This window comes from Natator depressus, chromosome 15 (genome assembly GCF_965152275.1).
Source record: "Natator depressus isolate rNatDep1 chromosome 15, rNatDep2.hap1, whole genome shotgun sequence".
Classification (NCBI taxonomy): domain Eukaryota; kingdom Metazoa; phylum Chordata; order Testudines; family Cheloniidae; genus Natator; species Natator depressus.
The window spans coordinates 24,862,574-24,881,480 of NC_134248.1; the positions used below are offsets into that span (position 1 = coordinate 24,862,574).

At 36.7% G+C, this 18,907-nt stretch overlaps 1 protein-coding gene across 2 annotated transcripts in view; it reads left to right on the forward strand.

Annotated features, from left to right (window-relative positions):
- MPHOSPH9 (M-phase phosphoprotein 9) overlaps nt 1-18,907 on the forward strand; it is a 40,801-nt gene that overhangs the window by 20,855 nt on the left and 1,039 nt on the right. For both annotated transcript variants that reach the window (XM_074972789.1, XM_074972790.1), the window contains 15 exons: nt 204-326; nt 984-1,435; nt 2,632-2,790; nt 2,877-2,964; nt 3,975-4,190; nt 6,867-6,914; nt 7,481-7,545; nt 10,711-10,812; nt 12,458-12,595; nt 13,418-13,593; nt 14,539-14,703; nt 15,039-15,159; nt 16,044-16,147; nt 17,087-17,337; nt 17,965-18,033. In XM_074972789.1, coding sequence (XP_074828890.1) covers nt 204-326; nt 984-1,435; nt 2,632-2,790; nt 2,877-2,964; nt 3,975-4,190; nt 6,867-6,914; nt 7,481-7,545; nt 10,711-10,812; nt 12,458-12,595; nt 13,418-13,593; nt 14,539-14,703; nt 15,039-15,159; nt 16,044-16,147; nt 17,087-17,337; nt 17,965-18,033 — 2,277 coding nt within the window. The remainder of the gene's footprint in view (nt 1-203; nt 327-983; nt 1,436-2,631; nt 2,791-2,876; nt 2,965-3,974; nt 4,191-6,866; nt 6,915-7,480; nt 7,546-10,710; nt 10,813-12,457; nt 12,596-13,417; nt 13,594-14,538; nt 14,704-15,038; nt 15,160-16,043; nt 16,148-17,086; nt 17,338-17,964; nt 18,034-18,907) is intronic.

An 18,907-nucleotide genomic window follows, 5' to 3' on the forward strand; every position in this document is an offset into this window, starting at 1 on the left:
CAGGCATTCAGAGAGAGAGAGAGAGGTTTATTGTTTACTAAGGATTTATATATATTATTGAAAGCTCAGTGGTTTTCCATGGGTGCATTGAACAAGCCCTTCCTAAGTTCTTCATTTTAAATGAAATGTATTAGGTAAAGATTGCTTAAATATCATGTTTGTTTTAATCTGGGAAACAATTAGCAATTTTGTTGTTTTTTAAGTCATCTTCTGGTGATGAGATGAAACCATCGTTGAAGGATATTTATCATAAAAAACAAAGGGAAAGCAAGCAGCCGCCAGAGTGGAATCTCATTTCTCCAGCCCAGCCAAGTCACCCACCAGAGGTAACATTTATTTGCACATTAATGCCTCACGTTTGAACAGAAACATTTGGCATGTTATGAGGTTTCAGACTGGTGGTTCGCTCTCATTTTCCATTCACAAACCAAGTTCCCACTTTTGAAACAAAGACAAGATGTAGGTTGTGCAGATCTTCATGACCTTATCTAACTGTATCAAATGCCATGATATCTGATTTTCCCTCTTCTTCCTTGAATCATCAACAAAATAGTTAATCACTCTTTAAGAGTCAACCTTGTTAAGTTTCAGAACCAAAATCCCTTGAGATGATTAGGGACAGCACACCTTTCTTGCAGTTATATTGTCACGTTCTCTGCAGTCTTGGACATATATCACTGAATTCGATTACATTTGGCTGACACTTTAAAAGTTTTCTTCACAACTACAAGTTCTAGAGATCGCTCCTTTATTAAAATGAAAACCAGGAAGACAAGTAGCCGCCACCAAAAAAAAGTGCCAGCTCACTAAACCGTTGCAAGTCCACCCAGTTCTACCCTTGTGTATTGATACCAAATAACTGTTGTAATACTACTTCTAATAGTTTCTGCAGTAGATTTGTATCTCCTTCTAATGGGTTAAATGATTCTTCATTCATAAAATCCAATCATAGTTTATTAGTATTGTAATTATTTATTTCATAGGTCTTAACACTAGATCCAACATTGCACATGAAACCCGGTGAGCAGAATCCAGGACATTGTTTTGTCAGTACTTTTGGTGAGAAGACTCCTTTTTCTCCAGACTCTATAGTGGGTCCCACTTTTTCAAGTCATTTTGACACTGATTCATTTTCACATACAAGCAATATAACTTCACCTCAACTAGGTGGTTCTCCAAAACACACTTCCAGCACTAAAGTTTTACATTTGGACCCCTGGGAAAATAATGCATTCCAAAGTGAAACCAAGATTGGCTGTTCTTTTCCGATGCCATATGCTGATACTAGTAATGATCTGTTAATCAACACTGATGAAGAAAGTTTAACTTTAACTCCATCTTCGATCATCCAGTCCCAGCTTTCATGTGCTGACAACAATTTACCAGAATATAGTATTTCCGTGACTTCCTTCGAAGAGCCGGTGATGTTGTCAAAGTAAGCATTTTTGGCTTTTGTCTTATGTAAATTTAAAAATACAAAGTTCAGCAAAATGGAGGGAGAGGTTGGATTAGCTCAAAAAAACACTGCTAGAATGTCACTTAAAGTGTTTTTGGGTAATACAGATTTGTGCATACCCTCTCTGAGGTAACTAAGAACGTAAGAATGGCCTCATTGGGTCAGACCAAAGATTCATCTAGCCCAATATTCTGTCGTCTGACAGTGGCCAAGGCCAGGTGCCCCAGAGGGAATGAACAGAACAGGTAGTCATCAAGTGATCCATTCCTTGTTGCCCATTCCCAGCTTCTGGCAAACAGAGGCTAGAGACACCATGCCTGCCCATCCTGGCTTATAGTCATTGATGGACCTGTCCTCCATGAATTTATCTAGTTCTTTTTTGAACTGTTATCCTCATTTTACAGACGAGGAAAAACTGAGGTTCAGAGAAGTGAAGTGACTTGTCCAACACCGCGTTATTGGTTGTGAGAGCCATTAGAACCCTGTCACCCCATCCCATGCACAACATTAAACAGCTTGCACAGGAGGTAACATGACTGCTAACGTCTCTGTGCCTCTGTCACCATTTATAAAATGGAGATGATAATACCTATTTCACAGAGTGAACGTGAGAAGTAATATGTATAAAACATTTCAAGGGATAAAATGTGTATGTATTATTATTTGTGGCACCCTGCTAAGAGGAGCAAAGAGCCACACTATCCAATGAAAAGCAAATATCCCTTCGCTCCCTCTTTTTAAGCTGTATTGCTTTCCTCAGAGACCAAGAGACCCAGTCTATATAAGGGGTGTGTGTGTGTGTCTTTTCTAAGGGATCATGGCTTGGAGGTAGTTTTGGAGTTTTCTTCTGTTTTTTCCCCCAGTTTTAATTTAGCATGCATATCTTCTATTGGTCTGTGCGGGCAGAGAGAAGAAAAGTCTTGAATTTGTTAATATACATATGTACATATATATAAGCACTGAGAGCTTGATCCTAGACCAGTAAAGCCAACTTTCTCCATTGACCTCAATAGGAGCAGTAGCTAGTCCTGTGTGAGAGAAGTCCATGTAGTAATAAATATGGCAATGGTTTTAATGTTAGGTTGCCAGTGGATGGTAATGTGGACTAGGGTAAGATTTACATTCAGTAATGTGGAAAAAACAATATTTTTTTTGTTCCTAATTTTTAAAATCAGGATTAGGCAGAACTTGAGGAAAAAACATGCCCGACACATAGCTGATCTACGAGCTTATTATGACTCGGAGATACATAGCTTAAAACAACAACTTGAGGCAAGCCATAAAACTGCTTCATCTGAAGAGCTGAAGAAAATCAATCAAAATCTTGTTGATAGGTAATATTTGTTTTTGTGACTATAAGGGAAAGAGTTTTTTATTGTATAAATTCTTTGGTAATTTAAAAAAAAATTTATGCCTCTAGGTGTGACCAGTTAGATGCTGCTCTCAATGAAGCTAGTACTCGCATGAGAATCCTTGAAAATAAGAATAATATGCTAGAAATGCAAGTGGTAAGTATATATTGTGGGTAACATGGATTAAAAAGTTGGTTGTTAAGTGAAAAGGTAAGAATGTGCAACTATTAAAAATATAGATTAAATTGATAGTTATGTTGGCCTCATCCAATATCACAAAATATTAACAGCCAGATCATATTTGCATAGATACTACGTTCTGCACCTTTAGAACCTCTTGATCTACAAAATCCCCATCTTTTGAGTGTCATTCCATTCCAACCACTGCCCATTCTCATGCAAAGAAATTTTGCTATCATGTGAGTTCTCTCTGCCATTTTATTCCCACGCTCCCTTCCCAGTGCATGATGGGCAAGCTGTGCTCTACAGATGTGATCCTCCTTATCCCTGATTGTTAACATTTCTTTTTGGGGTTTGGTTGAGAACCTTGACCTCTGTAAATGTTTAAACTCTATTATTTGTAAATAACCCTATCCCCCACCTTTCTTCCAATTTTAGCAAGAACTAAAGTTCACCAATAAAATATTAAAGGCATGTGTTTCTGATCTCTCTCCCTCTCCCTCTCCCTCAAAAAAAAAGGGGGGGAGAAGGCTAAATGTAGTTACTTCCTTTTCTTATTTTACACCTGGGTGATGAGGCAAATTCCTTGTGCACTGAGGCAAAAAGAACTATCCCTATAGCTTTATTTACCCTACTGTAGGTGGTAAAGGCCCAGTTGGGCCAAAATATACGAATCCTCCTTTTATGACCCTCAGCTTTCCTGATAGGCCTGGGCCTGTTCTTTCATGGCTATACAGCAAACTGGTTCCTTGCTAAAGAACAGGAAATATTTTTACGAGATGGAGATTGAGTGTCTTGTCTTGAATCTTAGTTTTATAGTCCAATGCATTGCACTAAAGAAAGTAGCTTAAACTTTTTTCAGTTTCTGTGCATTATTAAAAACTAACTTCTGCTTTCTATCCTTGTAAGATTTAAGATTATAACTTTAATATTTAGAGACAAAATATGTTATGTAAATGTTTTAATGAACCTTGGTTTTTTTGTAGACCGATTGGAGAGAACGCTTTTATGCAGTCAGTAATACTTCCAAAGTTTTGCAAGAACGTATTGAAGAAATGCGTGCAAGTCATAAAGAGAAGGATAACAGTATCAGCCGACTAAAATCTAGGCTTAAGGATCTAGAAGAAGCATTTGAAAAGGCTTACAAGCTGTCAGATAATAAAGATGCCATGTTAAAGGAAGAAAATAAAATGTTTCAAGATGTAAGTGAGAAAATAATTAATAATGGTTTACAACTGCACAATATTCCACAAACTGTAAAAGTCCTAGATGCTTTTGGAATAACGCTTAAAATTTACTGCAGCAAAATCTGTCTTAAGTGATCAGCCAAGGGACCAGGAAAATTCAGTCCTGTGGAGGTGGCAGTTAAATAAAGGTTGAACAAGATTATACTAGAAATATAATAGATATTTTAAACTTGTTATTTAAGAGACCAAATTGTTTACTCAAATTGGTCATTCGTGCAGATTTGATTATTTTGTTGTTGTTGTACATACTAAAAGAAAATGTATAGTATAACTCATCTTGTATTTTTATTACTTTTTAAACTGTTAAGATTATTTTACTGAGATTAGAGAGAAATTAAGTATTATTTATACCCTTCAAATCCAGATGGCTAGGTGTTGTTTTGCAACAGCAGGGAGACAGATCTCTAAAGGCTCTGCCTACTCAGTTTCTTTTCTGTCTCCAGCAGTCAAATAGTGGTGCTAGCTTAGCTTACCATCTGTGTGTCTGGTAAGGCAATATTTTCTGAACTAATTTTAGAATAAGTTTCTCATTGTTTTTTGTTTTTTTTTTAATTCACTGGGGATGAGCTGACTTTCTGTATTGTAACTCTTTGTGGTTTGTTTGGATTTTGTGTCTGACTGCAGACCAAATTAATAGAACCTTGCTCTCTAGCTTTTCATTATCACTTTATATTACAATTAATCTGTCTTTACAGAATGGGTGTTAGCAGTGTGAAAACATATTGGGAGCTTTAGCTCCCTTTTTAGGATGGGATTCTGAAAAGTGCTCTGTGTTGGCCAAAATCTTTCCTTTTAAAGTGAGTGGGAAATTTGACCATTGACTTCACTGGGAGCAGAGCAAAGCCAGTATTGAGCACCTTTGAAAATCCCATCTTTGGGTAAGTAATTTTTGTTTCCTTTTTTCTGACTACTTTCTTGACATTTCTTTTATAAGAAGTTTTTTTATATTTTGTACTTTTAATAAAATTCATTTTAGAAAAATCTAACATACTCCAAGCAGGGTAATGCTAAAGCACACAAGGTTTATTAGATAAGTCAACAAACTGTTAACATTATTTGTGCAAACAAAAAGGACTGCAAATATTTTAGAAATAAAGCCTACTAGGGAAAATCTGACTTTCTGGACTTATCCAGTTTGTGTATTGTTATACATATGCCCCGAATATTTAAAAGTATGTCTGCCACTGGGAATTGGAAGAAAAAAGTGAATTTAAAACCAAAACAGCTGTCAGCAATAAAAAGGGTAACTCCTGAATAGAGACAACTATATTGATCAATAAACATGAATTCATTAAGAACCACTCCCCAAAATCATTTCTTTATATTGTTCAGTAATAATCTTCTAGAGTGAAAAACACCTCTCAAACCCTTTTTAAAGCTTCAGCTCAGCAAAGCACTGGATCTTAGGGCTTAAATATGTCATAAATGGTGTAGATGTTCTTGCAAGCATCCTGCTCAGTGGTGATTTTTCACCCGTTGTGAATGAGGAGATCCATATTAAATATTTTTCAGGTGTTGTTGGTCCCAATCTTGCAAATTGTTCTGCAACGCTGCATTTGTGCATAGCCCCATTGACTTTAATGAAGCTCCATAGGTAGGCAGAGGTGCCTGTGTGCAAAATAGTTTGCAGGATGGTGGCTGTAGTCAGAAAATTGCTCTATGTTAAATGACTTGGGTCCACATCCTGCAAACTCTGACTCCCACAGTTAAGCTCATGGGTCTGCAGGATCTGGCTCATAATTCTTTCCATATTAATTTTGTTCAGTTTACATTAAAAAGGTTTTTCATTTTTATTCAGCCTTTAGTCAGTTTTACGGCCCAGAATCAAATATTACATTATCTGGATTGCAAATACTCCAAGGGACTATGTGTCTTAAGAAAACCTGTTTCCATTGGATTTTTTGTGTGTGTGTAAATTTTCAATAGATTGTAAAGCTTCATAAAACAAAAGTTTAACAAACCCTAAAGTTCAGGCATAACTGATTTGGCAGTATGTTTTCAACTTTTTGCCTCAAGTAAACTATTCTTCAGTTCAAATAATTTCTACGTTTAAATCTTAATAGTCAAGATAGTGCAAGGGACAATGAGTTGAAACAGAGGGTGAGGGGATGTAAGGTGCCTCCTTATTTCTGTATGCTCTTCCTGGAGCCCAGTGCTGGACGGAAAACAGCCTTCTTGCAACTTGTACTTCTCCTCCACTCATGTGCAGGTGGGCTGGTGCAGGCAACCAAGAAATGGTTGGCTTATCCCTCCGGTGTGCCACCCACTGGCACAGAGGTTGAAATAGTCTGCTACAGACATAGACCAATAGCAAACTGGTGTACTAATCCACCAGAGCAAACGGGCAGCCAAGGAGAGAAGTTTAACTCTCTTAAGTCACAATTCCCTCATGTGTCTTCACCTTACATTTACAATCAGAAATATACAGTCTAGCCTTACCGTAGTGTAAGGGAGCAAATATGCTACAATTCTTATTTTGCTTGTAGCTAAATGGCTTAAACTTAGTTTTTGTAATTGGTCTTTTGCTTTAGGTCAGTAACTTTAAAAGAAATTAAAATGCATATGAAATTATAAGAGTTTAGTTTTCCATTCTGTTTTAATTTTACTACTTGCAGTTTTTTTTTCTTTTAGCTTCTGGGAGAATATGAATCTCTTGGAAAAGAACATGAAAGAGTAAAGGTAAGTAGGCATGGATTAATTATATTTTAAAAACTTTTGAGTAAAAATCTTTGTATAGTTTTAATATATATATTTTTAAAGGAGTGACAGTACTGGAATGTCCAGATATCCAACTATAGGTGAGAGGATAATATTTGAATCAAGGGAACTAAAGGCAGGGAAAAATTTGAACAGCCACAGTATTAGGCCCAGATATATCACCATGGCACAGAAATACATATTAATTGAATATTTTAAGTATTTAAAAAAGGATTACAGGGATGAATCCATATATTTTAACGAATGGCTTCATAGTATGTTTGCAGTGTCAAAGAAGGAGGAAGAGCATGGAGTTTAGAGTACATCAGATGAAGAAGGAAATCTTATTGTTTATATGATAGTCTAATCATAGGCAACAAGGGTATTGCAAAGTCAAATTGAAGTCTAAGGATTTTTTTTTTTTACATAACTCCCTTTCAAATAAAAAGGTGACACACATTGTAATTTTTTCAATATAGATGAAGTTACCCATTTTTTCCCTTATAAAGTATCTGCACTTGTTACTTTTTTCTTTGTGTATTTTATAGGATACATTGAATGCAACTGAAAATAAATTGCTTGATGCAAATACCCAGATTTCTGATTTGAAAAGGTAAAATGTGAAAGCATCTTAGTACTATCTTAATAATGTGAATCTAGGTTATAACGCATTTAGCATTTAATCCTTGATAATGAAAATTATTGCAGATCTTTAGATGCAGTTGTGATTTGTAAAAAATTAATGAAGCACTTTTGTACAGATATTGAATAATTTTATGTTATGTTGCACAAATTATAAGAGCCTACTTATTTTACAACACTTTAGACATTTTTTGCCTCATCAGGACCTCCTCCCAATCTGGAATGAATGGGTTGTCTCTCTTCTTTCTGTTGTCACTCAGTTCAGCCAATCCACTTGTGAAGCTTTTCATGCCAGAGTTCTCTCCTCAAAAGCCCTCATCATCAGCCTACCAGTCTTTGTTCTGGTTTTCAGGAATGTGGATGCTGACAGGAATTTGCAGTTCAAGATTATGGCACCTAGGCACAAATAAAGGACAGGAAAGTGTTCCATGTATAGAGCAGGAATAATGCCTCCTGTGGCTGTCCCTCCTGCTATCTAGACCTCTCTCCTGGCTGATAGAACTGCAATCCATTGAATTTACACTTTCTGGATATGTATCAGGCAGGACACATGACCATCAAGGGATGAATGTCGGGGCCAAAGTCCAGCCAGTATTGTGAATGGGTACAGACTGCTGAAAGTCTGTCTCATACTTCTCAACAGTTCCCTTGCAAGCCTGCTAAACAGAGCATTCAGGGAGGCTGGCAGGGGAAGAGGGACTTTACTCTGGGAAAGCTCTAGTATAGGCCCCACAGGATCTCTTTGAGCTGACTTCTCTTGCTATATGACTCACTGTGTTTCTCTTTTGTGGGTATGTGCTGTCATCTCTTCCCTCCCCATGTCCATTTGAGCATCTGGAGTCTCGCTGTTCATAAATCAGAAAGATCAGGAGAGATCGGGAAATTACAATTTTTCATGTACATTTTTGTTTGTTATTTTTCACAGTGTTACTCTTAGGATGGTCACCAGTTTCATCTCCTAGTCAATTCTAGATTTCATTGCTGCTAAGCCATTAACCTTCCATTGCTTTGTCTAAAGCCAGACTAGCCAAAGAGAGAGAATTTGGGACCATTTTGGGTGTTGTTATGGCCCTTTTATATATTTGTATAATTCGCAGGTTTTTAGGAAGCCAAAATCCTTATTTACTTTGTTCTGGGTCCAAAAAAAAAAGGGGGAAAGAAGGCCTCCTGCTTAAGCTTTGAATTTACTCCTCAATCAAGAAAGTATACATTATTAAGCATTTGAGAGTTTTAAGACCAGAAATGGTGTAGAGACATCCCAAGCTGACATGGTGTCCACCTGTCTAAAAGAAACTTACTGGTCATTCACCTGGCATCTGTCTACACTTTTTTTAGGTATTGCTCTGAAGATTGAGGAGCCTTTGCCATACTTGTATTCTATGGTCTGAGAGCAGGAATCGGGGCAGTTCAGTCTAGTATTTCTTTTGCATTGTCTGTTTCTCTCATCTGGTTCTGTGAACTGCTGGGGCATAGACCATTCCAGATTGGGGGAACCTTAATGGAAAAGGGTATTTTGTTTTCCTATCTGAAAACTGTATTTCTCTGATGGATCCCAGTATCACTTTTCGCGGTTACTTGAGGTGGATAACTACCACCTTCTTACAGCATGGGAGAGCCTTGTCTTTGCCCCCTAGATTTTAGGAAAGCCTCCTCAACTACGGCTGTTGGCAACACAAGTCTTCTGCTCTGGGCTCTACAACCCCCTCTCCCAATGCAGGCTAGCAATTTCACACACCCCACTTTGATACACTTGAGTGCCCAACCCTTTATTGATTGGACACCCACAGTCTACACTGATCCGCTGCCTCCATGGAAGCAGTGCACCTCAGTTCACCATTCTCCTTAGCACAAAGGACTTAAATAAAATTCAGTTTGGTTTTACGTCTAACAGAGTTTGAGATAGGCATTCAAATAAAAGCAAGTATAAAGGTTTGGGAACATAAGGATACAAGTAAAAGAAAAACATATACAAAATCTATAGCTTATACTTATTAACAAGTTACTTTCCTGTCTAATACTGTATTTCTCACCCAATGGTCAGTCCTTGCCACGTTTGTCCAGTTCAGGAAGCTACAATTCACCTTTAATGAGACAGCTCCCACTTCCGCTGGCAGAGTATCTCCTCTGTAATAGAACAAATGTTGTGCCCTTTCCCGAGGGGATTCCTTTATTCAGAGACTCTTCCTGGAGTTCTTTTGTCTTTACAAAGCCTGCACCTGGTCCAGATAGTAACCATGGGGCTGGCTTCACAGATGTCTATTGTTCTCAGTGTTGATTGAGTTAGCTCTGAAACCTGCCTCGCCTCATGTGACAAATTCAACAGTTTTGAAACCTAATATTCTGCATTTTACGTATCTCTTAAATTATTTCCCTTACAAACATTTCACAGTAATCATGACAATCAGCTAGTTCCTAGCTTTCAGCAGAGACCACACACAAGCTCTTTGATGAAATATTGAGAAATGGTTGGACACAGAGGTAATATACATGCCTGGGCATGTCTGTGTCACAGTCCCCCAATTTAGAAGCCCACCAAGTTTTGGCTTTTTCACTTTAACTCTGATTGCAGGTTTAATAGAATTCTTGCTAAGGTTTGGTTAATTGAAGGGGTGGGCTACTTTGTGGGGGAAGGCAGGTGAAAGGGGAGAGCTATAATGTGAAAAGTCTGAACAGCAGGCTGGGTGAGTTACCTGAGTGACATGTGAGATGAAGATCAGAATGGGGGAGCTCTTTACAGAAATCCACCTTTTCAAGGAGGAAAAGAGATTTTTTTTTTCTTCCTTTTGGTGAAGCAAATTTTAAAAAAATAGACTTCATTCAGCTAGAACCTATGTAACCTTATTAGTATTTTTAAATGGTTTTACACTTGGATGGAATTATTCCAGGGAAACATATTTTTTTCTTGCCCTCCATTCATGTTGTTTAACTTCTGATTAGGCAGAGCTTGGAATCATGTACAGTGAAGTATCTTTACATACTGGTTATGCTCCTTCCACCTAAACTCCACTAAGGACATTAAAACATTTTAAAAATATTTAAAAAATCCCTATATTTTAATACTGTGTAAGATCTAATAACACTATCTTAAACTTCTTTTTAACCTCCTTATTATATGTCTTCATTACTTCTGCATTAGAACAATTTCGAAACTCGAAGCTCAGATCAAGCAGGTAGAACATGAAAATATGTTGAAACTCCGTCACATTACTGAAAGTCATTTAAGAACATCTCATGCCAAGTAAGTGAATATTCTATCTTGTGAAAAAGTGGGTGATGTGTTTTATTGAGCAGTTTGTCTGTTTTGGCTAAAAATCGGTTATCTAATGGTAGACTGTAGCAGTTGAAGGACGTTACATAATTTAGCATATTATATGCCAGGAAATGATTAAAAGATCAAATAAAAAATATTGGCATCCAGTTTTGCAAGCTTTACCTGTACAATCCTTACTCCCATAAGTGGTTTCAATTACTTCATTGGGATTACTTAAATGAGTAGAGATTACCCTTGTCAGTAAAGGTACACAGTAGGAAGCATAAGATCTGAACCTGCAGTTGGATTGTAAAGGCTCCATGTTATTGTACCTTTAATACTTTGAATCAGAAAGGTGTACATGACTCTTTAAATTTTTTAAAATAACATTTTACAAGTGTCACTTACATTTATGTGGAAATTAGAGTGTAAATTTTGCTAGAAGAAGGGAAAAATTGGGGTGTGCCTGCTTTGCTCCTTTGATGTATAAAGCAGGCCTCAAAAGTTTTTACCTTCATCCGTTTTTTTTAAATAATAGAAATATTAGATCATGACTTCCTGTTTGTGTCAATTTAATACTTTTAATTGGTGCTGTGGTGTGCACTGCATGTTAATCTAATGTATATGTTTTAGGACTGTCCATTGGTATGTACATTCTGATATAGAAGTACTTCAGAGAGCCAAAGTGATCAGTGATAGCAGTATTTTCTTGGATCTCAAAATTTTTCTATTCAGGAACTTCAGAAATGTACCAATTAGCAACTGGAGGGATAGTTTCTATTGAGGACTAGTTGAATAGCTAGAAAATGGGGATGCCTCCAAAATAGGAAAAATGGAGAAACTTAAACATTATGAGACAGATTTGCCCCCACTGGTGTGTAGGGAAGAGGTGCAATTTGCTGAAGCCAATGTAGAACTGGGGATGAAATCAGGCCTTATAAACTGATTACACACCTAGAGAGAGCATCATTCCATTTAAACAAACAGCAGGATAGATTTAAAGAAATATCATTACTGTTCTTGGTATTGTGTGAATGATATGCTGTTGTTCTAATTTTTGGGTACTTTTTAGTGAATCTATATATAAAATCACTTTTTTTGGTATTTCTAATCTGTAATTTTTCAATTGAAAATAGTTGGTGGCCTCTATTCATCACTCCTTTGTATTATCAGTTGTGGTCTTTCTTTTTAAGAAATATATAGGATGAGACAAAAGAGAAGTAAAGAGTTGGAGGCTTTAAACCAACAGATTCACCTTAGGTACAATTATATCTTAGTTTTGTAAAATTCATTCATAATCTTTGAGAAGAAGCAAACTTGGTATCTGGCATTTGAAGTCAGAAAAGCAGGTGTTTCTGTAAGGAAGTATAGATCTGTGGAAAATACTGCCTTCTAAAACTACATTATAAATAATTGCTGAAATTTGAGTGTGTGTGTTTTTTCTTTCAATTAAAACACTCACTTTTTAAAAAGGTACTTATTTCTCCAAATATTTACAAATTTGTAATTGTGTGTTGGAATGTAAGGTCTTTTCTCTCTTTGGCTAGTATGAGTGCTGTTTGTTTTGTTTTTTTTTAATTTCAAAACCAAAACTTCAAGCATTTCATAATCCTGAAGCTTTTCACTCCAATAGCAAGCTGACAGCTTCTGATGTAAACAGACGGAAGTGGTTGATACCAGGGGCAGAGTATTCAATCTTCACAGGCCAACCGTTAGAAAATCAAGAGAGCATTATGGATAATAGACTTGAGGAAACCTACATTCCGTCTAGGTAAGATAGCTTCCTGTAACCACCACCCTCCACTCTGATGTAGTGGAGAATCAGAGCAGTTGTATCTAAGAAATATGTATGCAATTTCTGATTTTAAAAATAATTTTCTCTAAAATTGACTGTTCTTGAGTTTTGTGCTTGTATTTATTTACTAAAGTTCTAAAGTATTTGTCCATTGCCTGAAGTGCTATGCATGTTTTGAAAGAACCTACTAATCTAGTGTGAAACAGGCAGGGACTTTCTTAGCTCTTAAAGGTCTTTTGGCCCTTGAAGGAACCTAATTGGTATGTCTTGTTCACTGACCAACTGCCATTGTCTTTATGCCCTCTGGAGTGTTCCACTTCAGTTCCTTGGTCATCAAAGGAGTTCTCTGTCAGAATTGCACTGGCATGGTTGGTTGCAGCTCTGCTGGTTCTGCAGACTTCAGTTTTGATGAGGATGTCACTCTGTCTTTTTAGTAGTTTGCCTTGTTCCTCGTACGTTCCTCAGTCTCTGTCAGGGTATATTTGGTTTTAAGATTTTGCAGAGTTGATGTTTGAAAAGTTCTAGCTCACCAAACTTCACTCATTTCCACTATTGCTCAGATTTGGGGGCTCAAATCATCCTGTAACTAATATTTAGAAGTCAGAGGTTTCTGGATGAAATAAAGAACATGATAAGAATTTCCATTTGGACTGTTATAAGATGACACAATACTTTTCACCAGCAAACTGTGAAGTATTAAATTCATTTCTGTGCGAGTATAACTCTCGGTTAACATTTGTATCGCCTACTTACAGTATAAAATCTTGGTTCCTCATATGCTGCTTTTATATATTTAAGGCACCATTCTCCTCCTGAAAAGGACCCTTCACAAGAAGACTCTTCAACAAATGTAATGGCAAAAAAAGAAAATGAGGCACCAGACACACCAATCATGAAAGCCTTTAAAGAACTTGAAGAGGGAAAAGCATTTAAAAGTTGGGGCACACAGACCGAAAAAGAAGACACTTCAACTAGTAAATTTATTTATATTCTTGGATTTGTCTTGACTTGCATCCTCAAAATCACCTGTCCTTCCCCCATCCCCCCCCTTTGTTTTCAAGGATTAAAGTTAGTCTGGCTCAGGTGAAAAGGGTAAAAATAGTTAATAGCTTTGCAAACTTTGTGAAGTGTCTTTGCGTATCCTAAAACAATGCTCTGTAGTTTGCCAAACAAAACCTGAAATAATAAAGCTAGCTGACTTGTTTAAAATAGTAGGAATGCAAAAAATTCTCTATAGCATCATACTGGTTCATCTAGTTCAGTGTCCTTTCTCTAGGGGAAATTTATATACACTGAGGATTAAGAAAGTTCCTGCTGTCTTTGCACCCACCTTTTGTTTTGTTGTAATGTAACGTCTAAATGTTGGCATGAAAGATGGCATGTATTATATGACTGAGTAGACTTAATCTCTTCCTCTATGGTGCTGGAGTTGCAGGTGCTCAGTACCTCGTCGCCTCAGGCCTTTATTACTCAGGAGCCAAAAATATGGATTTAGGAGCCTAAATTCAAGCATCGAGGTTTGAAAACTTAGGTCCTGTTCTAACTCCTGTCTCTCAAGATACTTGTGCTACCCTGCTTTCTGTCTTCTGTTTCTATTAAGTCTGGACTATTTCTCACTAGCTCAGACTTGTCCTGTTTACCTTCACTTTAAACTCAGTTCTTCTCTTCTATATCTGTGCTGCAGAACAGCTCTCCTCATAGGTCAGGTTAACATCTTACTTCAATGAATATCAAATATTGATCAATTTCTAGTGGGAACAGGACTTAAGCATGTACAGCTGGTTAGTATAACACAAACCTGCTGAGATGGAACAAGTACCGGTTTGAGTACAGTAGGTACATGGGGACTGAGTGAAGGAGAATCTTCAATATCCTGTGTAATATAAATGTTAACTTTTTATATGTTTGCTTTGTTACAGAAACATCAAATCGACGTCAAACTGTTGGATTTAATGAAAGCACTTTTAGTGCCAATCAGTCCCCAGAGAAATGCAGAGATCAACAAAGATCAAAAAGATATAGCTCACCTAGTGGGCAGAGGTCATCATCCCTCCCACCTTCAAACAGGAAGGCAAACACTCCAAGTAAGCATTTTTGTGTACAGGGTTATTGTGTCTCACTTCAAAATGCAATGTATTTAAATAACATAAGGTTGTGTTACAAACAGCTGAAGGTAGGAAATTTAAAAGTTACGATGCTCACACTGTTATGGATTTTCTGAAAAAAGGATTGCATACATGAGCTACAGACTATGTGAAAACTGTAACCTTACTATCATTTGTCAGTGTGTGACACATACTTTATATGATTTGAGCGGACAATACTTCATAGAGAACTTTGAAAATTAATTCTTTAAGACTTGGGATCAAATTGTATTAAGAAAAACTATTTAAATACTTAAATCTTTTCTCCTCTGCAGCAAGAAGAGAAATAATGCTGGCACCAGTGTCAGTGACATACAGCCCAAAAAGATCTCCAAGAGAAAACCTGTCTCCAGGATTTAGCCACTTGCTTGGCAAAAACGAAAACACAGTGACTAGGTACACATTTGTAAATATTAATTTTGGAGCAGGGTTTATTTTCTGATAGTAGTTACACAATTTATGGGCTTGATCCAGCATACCCATACTTTTGTGAATAGTTCTTACTCATGGCGGTAGTCTTATCACATTTAATGTGAAATACTCATATGAGAGAGGCCTGGTCACTTAAGTAAGGGTTTGCATGACTGGGACATATATCTGAAGTCAAGTTTTGCTTTTTGAAATAGAGGAAGAATAACCTTGGATTCCCCCCAGTTAGCATTCACCAAGGTGATATGTCAGGTATATCATATTTGATGGAATAATATTGACAGGGAAAAGACTGTAGAGGCATTGTCCTATGTCTACACAGAGTAAATCTGGGTCAGTTTGCAGGGATACAAGTGATGCCTTAAAGAATGGGTAAAAGAAAGTAAGCATTTAGAGCTCTTTTTCACTCCCCCAAAGAAACTTGTGTGGAGACTAAACTTACTACTGAAACAAAGGGTTCTCTTTTTATAGTAAGCTGGATATCCTGTTTGGCAGAACTGCAGAGGCAGCATTCTGATTCTGGAGGTGGGGTACAGGGCAGGCATACGTAAGGAGGAGGAAAAGGAAAGTTCAGCATCACTCTTAAGTGTAACATTAAAGTGCTCTTGAGAATGGGAGTCAGGCCTCTTCCTTTAGAAAGAAAGACGTTGCATGATTCAAGGCCTTTGATATATGGAAACCAAAGAACCTGAGGGTGGGGTTGTAATTAGGAGACTCCAGAGGGATCACATTTTCCATTGAAGAGGAAATTGTTTTTAATATGTAAAAGTAGAAAAAGAAATACCAATTATAAAAAATTGTCTCTAACAAGTAGTTGTCTCTTCTACACCCCTCCCCTCATCATTCTGTAGATTCAATATACTTCTGGATGATTTGGAAACTGCTCCTACCTCTACATTACAACATAGCAATCCAAGAAAACAACTCCAGTTTCTTTCAGTAGATGATATAGAAGGTAATTTGTCAGAATGGGCAGAATTATGTTTGTTTGTTTTTTTTCATCCTCCTAAAGGGAACTCTTTTTCTCCACATAGCTTCCACCGACTAGATAGGAGGAATCATGACGTTTTTCTAATAAAGCTCTATCTTTTATTTTGCAATAAATAAATGCAACAGTAATATTGCTTGTAGCTGTAGAAAATTACTGTTATTACAGTAAATATTTAATTTTTATGCACAAACAATAGAATAACAAATAATTCAACTGAAAAATAAGAAAGGAAATACATTTTCTAATTTAGTTAAGCAATGTATGTATTACGAGGAACCATGTCATTGTATGTATTCAATATCCTTAATGAAGGATCTGTTACTAAGTGTTGCATGCAAATAGTTAAGGGTAATTATAATAATAAAGCTAGTTAATTTAAATTTTTTAAATAGTTGATGAAAACATTATTTTTAATCACATTTTCATTAAAATACTGAATGTATGATATGTTATATTACATTTTAAATTTTTAATATTTTTAATATTCAATCATGTTTTTAATTCTTTAACTATAATATAAAGAGGAGTCTGAAGCTACGGTGAAATATTTTTCATTACCTGTATTAAATATTCTGGTTTAATATTGTAGTAAATTATTTTGTTGTAAATCTGAGATTACTAAGGTCTTAACTCATCAACAGCAACTAATCAATATTGCATAACTTCTAGCCAAGTTTAGCTTCATCTTGAAAGAATTCTGATAATATCATGAGGCATAATTAAATACATTAGTAAGTTTTAGTAGTGAAAGCCTCATGTGAATTTTTGTGCCTTTGTCTGTGTCCTACAGAATCACAGTGATTCATTGCTTTTCCTATGGTTCACTTTATGTTCTGTTATGTATAATACATTATATATAATGGAGAATTTAAAAAAATAAACAGCACTTTCATCTTTTCATAGGAAGGCAGCATTCAGCTAAAGGCATTGACAGCTGTGTTAAACATAGTTCTTGCACTGAATCTTTGCACACTGGAATGAAGAAAGGAACTGTGGCATCTGGTTGGGAAGAGAGGAATATACAACACAAAAATGAACAAAGTATTCCTCCACCAGTAGTACCTTATGATGCTGATTTCAAGTATACATCAAGAATTAAGACATTGGCTGAAACTGAGAGACTTTTTGATGAACTCACACAAGAAAAGCAACAGGTAAAAACCGTTTTTTCCCTAAATTTATGAATAAATGCTGAATGCATCCGATGAAGTGAGCTGTAGCTCACGAAAGCTTATGCTCAAATAAATTGGTTAGTCTCTAAGGTGCCACAAGTACTCCGTTTCTTTTTGTATAAGAGAGAGGCTAGTGAGACAGCCATATAGCTGCACTATGCCTGACTCAAACCAATTCAAAGTTCCCAGAGTTGTTCTGACAATGCATCGTCTTCCTTACACAGTAACCTTCTGATGCTCCAGTCCTTTGACTCTTCTAAGCAAAGTCATATTCTGCAATTGAGCAGACAAATGGGGATAGAGGGTCTGAGGTGAATTTATTTTGCAACAAGCCAAGATTTAAACTAGCCTTTCAGAGATGAAAGGTTTGTGCATTAAACCATTCCAGCATCAAATCAGAGTGCTCTCTTCTTCAAAGGGATGTTTGTGAGGGTGGGCAGGAGTACACATAATTACATAGTATGGGACATATTATATAGTTACACAATATCTAAACAACTACACTGCACATATATCTCTAACCTATCCCTGACTTTCTTGGAGATTAAAGATTAGGCAGTTTTATACTGGCTCTTTAATTTACAGCTGCAATATTTTGTGTGTTACTAGATTGAGGCTGCATTGAGTCGAATACCTGGTAGTGGGGGAAGAACAACCTTACAAGCAAGATTAAACCAGGTGAAAACACTTATTTCTGTGTATCTGACTATTTTTTTCAGTTAATCTCCCAATACTGGAAGTTCAATCTGTATTCTCTGTTTTGCTACAGAATAAGGTATGGTTTAGTGGATTGTAATAGGAGCTTTTCCATACCACTCTACAGTGCCCATGAATTGGTTTGAATCTTTAGCTTTTATGGAAATTGTTTGCCAGTTATCGTGATGTCTTAGGACTAAATTAAGAAATGATGGGGTGTAAATTAGATTAAGTTAAAATCACTTAGAACTACTGATATGTGAAGTTGTTGTAAGTTAGTGCAGTGGTTTTCAACCTTTTTTTCAATTGCGGATCCCTACAATATTTCAAAAGGAGGTGTGGACCCCTTTGGAAATCTTAGACATAGTCTGCGGACCCCCACAGCTCTGTGGACCACAAGTTGAAAACCACTGTTCTATGGCAACGACAACCTTTCGCAGAATCCTTAGACATAGTCCACGGACCCCAGATTGTAAACCACTGAGTTAGAATACAGTAGAATCTCAGTTATGAACACCTCGGGAATGGAGGTTGTTCGTAACTCTGAACAAAACGTTATCGTTGTTCTTCCAAAAGTTTACAACTGAACATTGACTTAACACAGCTTTGAAGCTCTATTATGCAGAAGAAAAAGGCTGCTTTCCTCCCCTTTTTTTTAGTAGTTTACGTTTAATACAGTACTGTACTGTATTTGCTTTTGTGTGTGTGTGTGTGTCTGTCTCTGTCTGTCTGTCTCTCTCTCTCTCTGCTGCTGCCTGATTGCATACTTCTGGTTCCAAATGAGGTGTGTGGTTGACTGGCCAGTTTGTAACTCTGATGTTCATAACTCTGAGGTTCTACTGTATATCTGCACAAC